The sequence below is a fragment of the Galeopterus variegatus genome, unplaced genomic scaffold, assembly GCF_000696425.1.
Source record: "Galeopterus variegatus unplaced genomic scaffold, G_variegatus-3.0.2 Scaffold5056, whole genome shotgun sequence".
Taxonomy (NCBI): domain Eukaryota; kingdom Metazoa; phylum Chordata; class Mammalia; order Dermoptera; family Cynocephalidae; genus Galeopterus; species Galeopterus variegatus.
In genome coordinates this window covers 51,653-56,614 of record NW_007731167.1, presented here as the reverse complement: position 1 = coordinate 56,614, position 4,962 = coordinate 51,653, and the positions used below count along the sequence as shown (strand labels likewise).

Sequence of the window (4,962 nt, the reverse complement as noted above, 5' to 3'; positions counted from 1 at the left end):
AATTGGAACCCATTGTAGGGGAGGAGAAAATAGCTTTTTCTTTTTCTTTTTCCTTTTTGTCTTTTTTCGTGACCGGCAACGGATCGCAACCCTCAGTGTCGCGCCCGTACCAGACCGGGACTGGCAACGGGATCACAACCCTCGGTGTCACGCCCGCACCTCGCTCAGCCAGTGAGCGGCCGGTCTGTATGTGGGATCCGAACCCTGGGCGGGAGCGCCACCGCGCTCCCAAGCAGCGCACCGTAGCAGTGCACTGTAGCAGTGCGCCACCGGGCCGGCCCAAAAATAGCTTTTTCTCACCCATCCTTGGTTCATGGCTGAGGCCCCTATAACAAAAGACAAATTAACATGAGAAAAGCATTCAGATGTATTAAAATTTTACATGACATGAAGGAAATCAAAACCCTAAGAAACAGTTAAACTTGTGTATTTTTATGCTAGGTTTGATGAAGAAGTGTATAGCCATGAAGAAATAGGATTGGCCAAAAGGGATATGGTCTAAGGGTAATAAACTGGGGAAATAGCAAGGCCCGTTTGTTCAGGTTCTTCCTGGCACCTGTGTCTTGGCTCCTTTCCTCCAGGTATAGGGAGGGCACTTCTTGAATGAGGGTCTCATGACCTGCTTCAGGGGAAGGTCAGAAAATCCTTCCTAGGGTTTATGATCTGCTTCAGGGGAGAAGGGCTGAGGGGAACGTGAGAGTAATGTTCTCAAATTTCTTTAGTTTAGAATATTTGGAAGTAGCTTGCCCTGAACTCCATCACCATCAAGTCCAAAACCAAATACCAGCCCTCTTTCCATCTCAACATGCCTGCTCTTCCTCCTACATTCCTTATCCATGCCATCACCCAGGCCAGAAACCTGGGGTCCTGCTTGAACTTATCTCCTCCATTTCCAAATCATTCTGTCACCCTTGCCATTGCCTCGGTCCAGACCTCTATCAGAACGGTGGTGGCAGCCTCCTCATTGATCTCCTCTCATCATTAACTCCCCCACCCACCTCCTGACCTGCTGCTGGGATGTTTATAAACAGAGCTCTGCTCAGCCACTCCACTGCTGGAAAGTCTCTAAACTCCCAGTGACAGAGGTTTCCAACTTCTTTTTTAAAAAGACATCCATTTTCCCCCCACAAAACTTGTACAAAGATCACTTTATAAAAGAGAAAAAAGCAAAGCTGCTTTAGCTTTAATCTTTCTTGGCCTCCACCCTGTTGGGCCCCTAGTGCACTTCAGAGGAACCCTAGGCCTCCAGGAACAAAAACCACTAACCTAGAGAATCAAGTTCAAACTTCCCAGCGAGGTCTGCATGGCTTGTCACTATCTGTCCTTAATTCACACTCCCAGGCTCATTTCCCACCACTCCCACGCCACGCCTCACTCTCTAAGCTGCTACTCACGAAAGCTCCGGATGCTCAATTTTATCTCTTCACACAATCTTCCCCTTTCTACCTGGCAAATTAGTATTCATTCTTGACAATATAGTATAAATGTAACCTTCCTCCTTCATGAACCATCTTTATTCCCTTCTCCTTGATCCACAGCACTTATACTATCATTATTATTATAGCACTTACCATACTGTTTATATGGCTGTCTTCGCTAAACTGTGAACATTTAAAGAACAAGGTCACACTTTATTCCTCTTGGGATCCCTGGCTCATGCTGGTATAAGGCAGCTGGCAGGTGTTTGATGAACTTGATAGATTTTAACACTATAAATTAAACTTCAAATATGCCTACACTGTAATCAAGTAATGCTATGTACTAATCTGTGTGTGTGTGAGTGTGTGTGTGTGTGTGTACATCCCCACACAAAAATATATGTATGCTAGATGCTAACAGATAGGCAGGACAAAGGAGGAGTGGTTAGAGCTTGAAGCATGATGTTTAATGGAATTAAATATTCTCTCATTTCCTTTTTTATTGTTGAGAAGTGGTGGCAATAGCAAATAGGAGATAGACACTCCCAGGTTAAGTCTAGAACACCGAAATAGGAGAAAAAGTTTCCCTCTCTCATTTCAATATAATCTATAAATGACATCTTTTTAAAACTTAAAGCATATGGTTTGACAACACTTCAAGCACTGACTATAAACTATCTCTGTCACTCGTACTAATAAAATGCAAGTTCTCTGTTCATAAGTGGATTTACTGAACCTCGCCTTTCTCATTTGTAGGTAGCACTTCTGGTTGCCAGTGAATTTTGGGAACAGGGAGATCTGGAGAGAACAGTGCTGCAGCAACAACCAATTGTAAAGATCTTGCAATAAAAATCCATCACTTACTAAAAATTATTGGTACAAATCAGTCTGTTTTGTTCACTAAATCTTAGAATCCTATCTTAAAAGGATTTATTTCTCTTTCTAGCCCATGATGGACAGAAACAAAAAAGATGAACTACCCAAACTTCAAGTTGGATTTATTGATTTTGTTTGTACTTTTGTATATAAGGTGAGTAAACAAATTACTTGAATGAAATTTATAATCATTTGGATGGGAATTTTTCTTTCAAACTGTAACCAAAATAAAAGTCACCCGCATGGAAAACCATTGGGGGTGTCATAGTTTCTCTAATGCAGTTTGAGGTTTTACGTTAATCTCCTTCAGGGGCAGAATAAAAGGTGCGAGAACTCAGATGTGAGCAAATTGAACAGATTTACTTAGGCAGGAAGGAAAGACAGCACCTGTCTTTTCCAGGCTTCAAAGGCACCAAGTTAAGCTAATCCTAGCAGCTCCAAGCACTGTAATATTTCTTTACAGCTTCTTCTCTGCATATGAAAAATACTGAAAATCAACTTTATAATTTAAATAGTTTCTGACCTAAAATTCTCTCTAGGAGTTCTCACGGTTTCACAGTGAAATCACACCTATGCTGAATGGTCTTCAGAATAACAGAGTAGAATGGAAAACCCTAGCTGATGAGCATGATGCAAAGGTGAAGGAAATTGAAGAGATGAAAAAGCAGGAAGAAGAAAAAGGAAACACAATGGAAAAAGGTTAGATGGAATCTCTTTGTGCTTCATGTAAAGTAGGCAGAAGTCAGGTTGAGCTTAACGTCACATGACAAAGGCATAAAAAGTAAATGCAAACAGGGAACCAGCCTTACTGGTGCAGACTCATAACTATGAGAAGTTAATTAGTGGTTTTCAAGTTTTTCCCCCCAAACAAGATCTTACGTATAACTCCAGATAGAATTGACTGATCCAGTTGAAGTAGTTGGAGCTAGGCTTCTTCACTCCTCTAGACGGTGGCTCCTGAGATGCCTCTGCAGAACATTGGTTTTTTAAGAATAATTTGAAAACCACAAAGTCTGTGGGACCAGAGCTAGGTGTGAAAAGTTTTAGTCATGATGTTATCACAGCATTAGCTGTGAGACTTTGGGCAACTTGCTTAAACTCTCTGGGCTTAATATTCTTCTCTATTTGAGAATATTTCACAGATCTCCAGCTAAAGGAAGACTTACATGTAAAGTTAAGCTGGCCAGCTGAGTGGGGTGACTTGAAGGATACTTCAAGACTTTGCCTGTTACTCCCAAATATCTCCACATGGTGCTATTTTTCGTGGCATGAAATTTCTACTCCTGAAGTGAATCAGGTTTAACAGTTTTCAGAAAGCCTCTGTTAAAATGCTTAGGGCCAACTATTAGTTCATCAAATGACCAAATGGCATCTTGAAAGTGGAATGCTAATTTTTGTCTCAAAAGTTTAGTACTCTAAAGGTTTTTTCTAAGGAATTCTTATTGTTTAACAAATCTTCTCTATGTGGAAAGCACTTTTAAAAAGATACAACATTCCTTTTAGATGGTTTTATTGTGTACAGTGGTATTTAAAAAAAATTATACAGCAAGTATTTTCCTTAAGAATTAAGGATATCCTTCAACAGAATAAAAACAGCAGTTTCTGACTCCATTGATTTCCATTCACTATGTATTTATTGGGTGTCTACTCCATATAAGGCCCTGTGTTAGACCCTGGGGAAAGACAGGGTCCTTATCTCAAAGAGCTTACCATCTGGTGGGGGAGTTAGACATTCATCAGTCAATGCACAACTGATGATCTAACTGTAACTGTGAGGGTCAGAGAAAGTATGGGGCAGAGGGAAGGCTTTCCTGAAGAAGGATGCTTATGCTAATGTCTCAAGACAGTTAGCTTTGGCTAACCACAGAAAGGACAGGTTGGAGAGGTGATCTAACTGTAACTGTGAGGGTCAGAGAAAGTATGGGGCAGAGGGAAGGCTTTCCTGAAGGATGCTTATGCTAATGTCTCAAGACAGTTAGCTTTGGCTAACCACAGAAAGGACGGGTTGGAGAGGAAAAAAAAAGAACCGAATACGCACAAAGGCATTGAAGTGGGAATAAGCTTGATGTAATTGAAGAATCTGAAAACTGGTGTAGCTGGAGTGCAGAGGGCAAGGAGGGCAAAGCACCAGACACAGCTGGTGGTGGAGGCAGCTGCAGGTAGTGCATTGCCTTGAAGGCCTGGCTAAGGATTTCACAGTCTTCCACAGTCACTACAGGGACTTAAACAGGAAAGTGGTAAAATCCGGTGTCTGCACTTCAAAAAGGTAAGTGATTTTTAGTGAGCAAGTGAAAAGCAAGGGTATTTCTTAGTACTATTAAATTTAACCTTTATCTCAATTTTATGATGAAGAGACTATCAGGTCCTTTGAGTGGCTCCTGACATTTCTCTTAGTATTGGATATGGATCTTCTATAGTTTTACATAAAAATTCACTTCTGTATATTTTTTCTACTACATCGAGTTCTTAGTGGACTAAGAACATCATTTTGTATCCCCAGGCATCAAGCTTTGTGCATCAAGCTTAGATTGCCAGGTTGCATAGTCTCAGCAAGAAACTGGCTAACCATTTATCAGATTTTTTTTTAAATGGATCAATCTTGAATATGATTCAAGTTTTTAAATGGTCCAACCCTTAGTACTTGCTATAGGTTAAAATTACTATGCAG

General features: G+C 40.9%; 1 protein-coding gene across 1 annotated transcript in view; it reads left to right on the top strand.

Moving 5' to 3' along the window:
• Positions 1–4,962, top strand: part of PDE6C (phosphodiesterase 6C, cGMP-specific, cone, alpha prime) — a 52,080-nt gene that overhangs the window by 45,810 nt on the left and 1,308 nt on the right. The window contains exons 19-21 of the mRNA XM_008588834.1: positions 2,175–2,249; positions 2,365–2,448; positions 2,834–2,993. Of these exons, the coding sequence (XP_008587056.1) occupies positions 2,175–2,249; positions 2,365–2,448; positions 2,834–2,993 (319 nt within the window). The remainder of the gene's footprint in view (positions 1–2,174; positions 2,250–2,364; positions 2,449–2,833; positions 2,994–4,962) is intronic.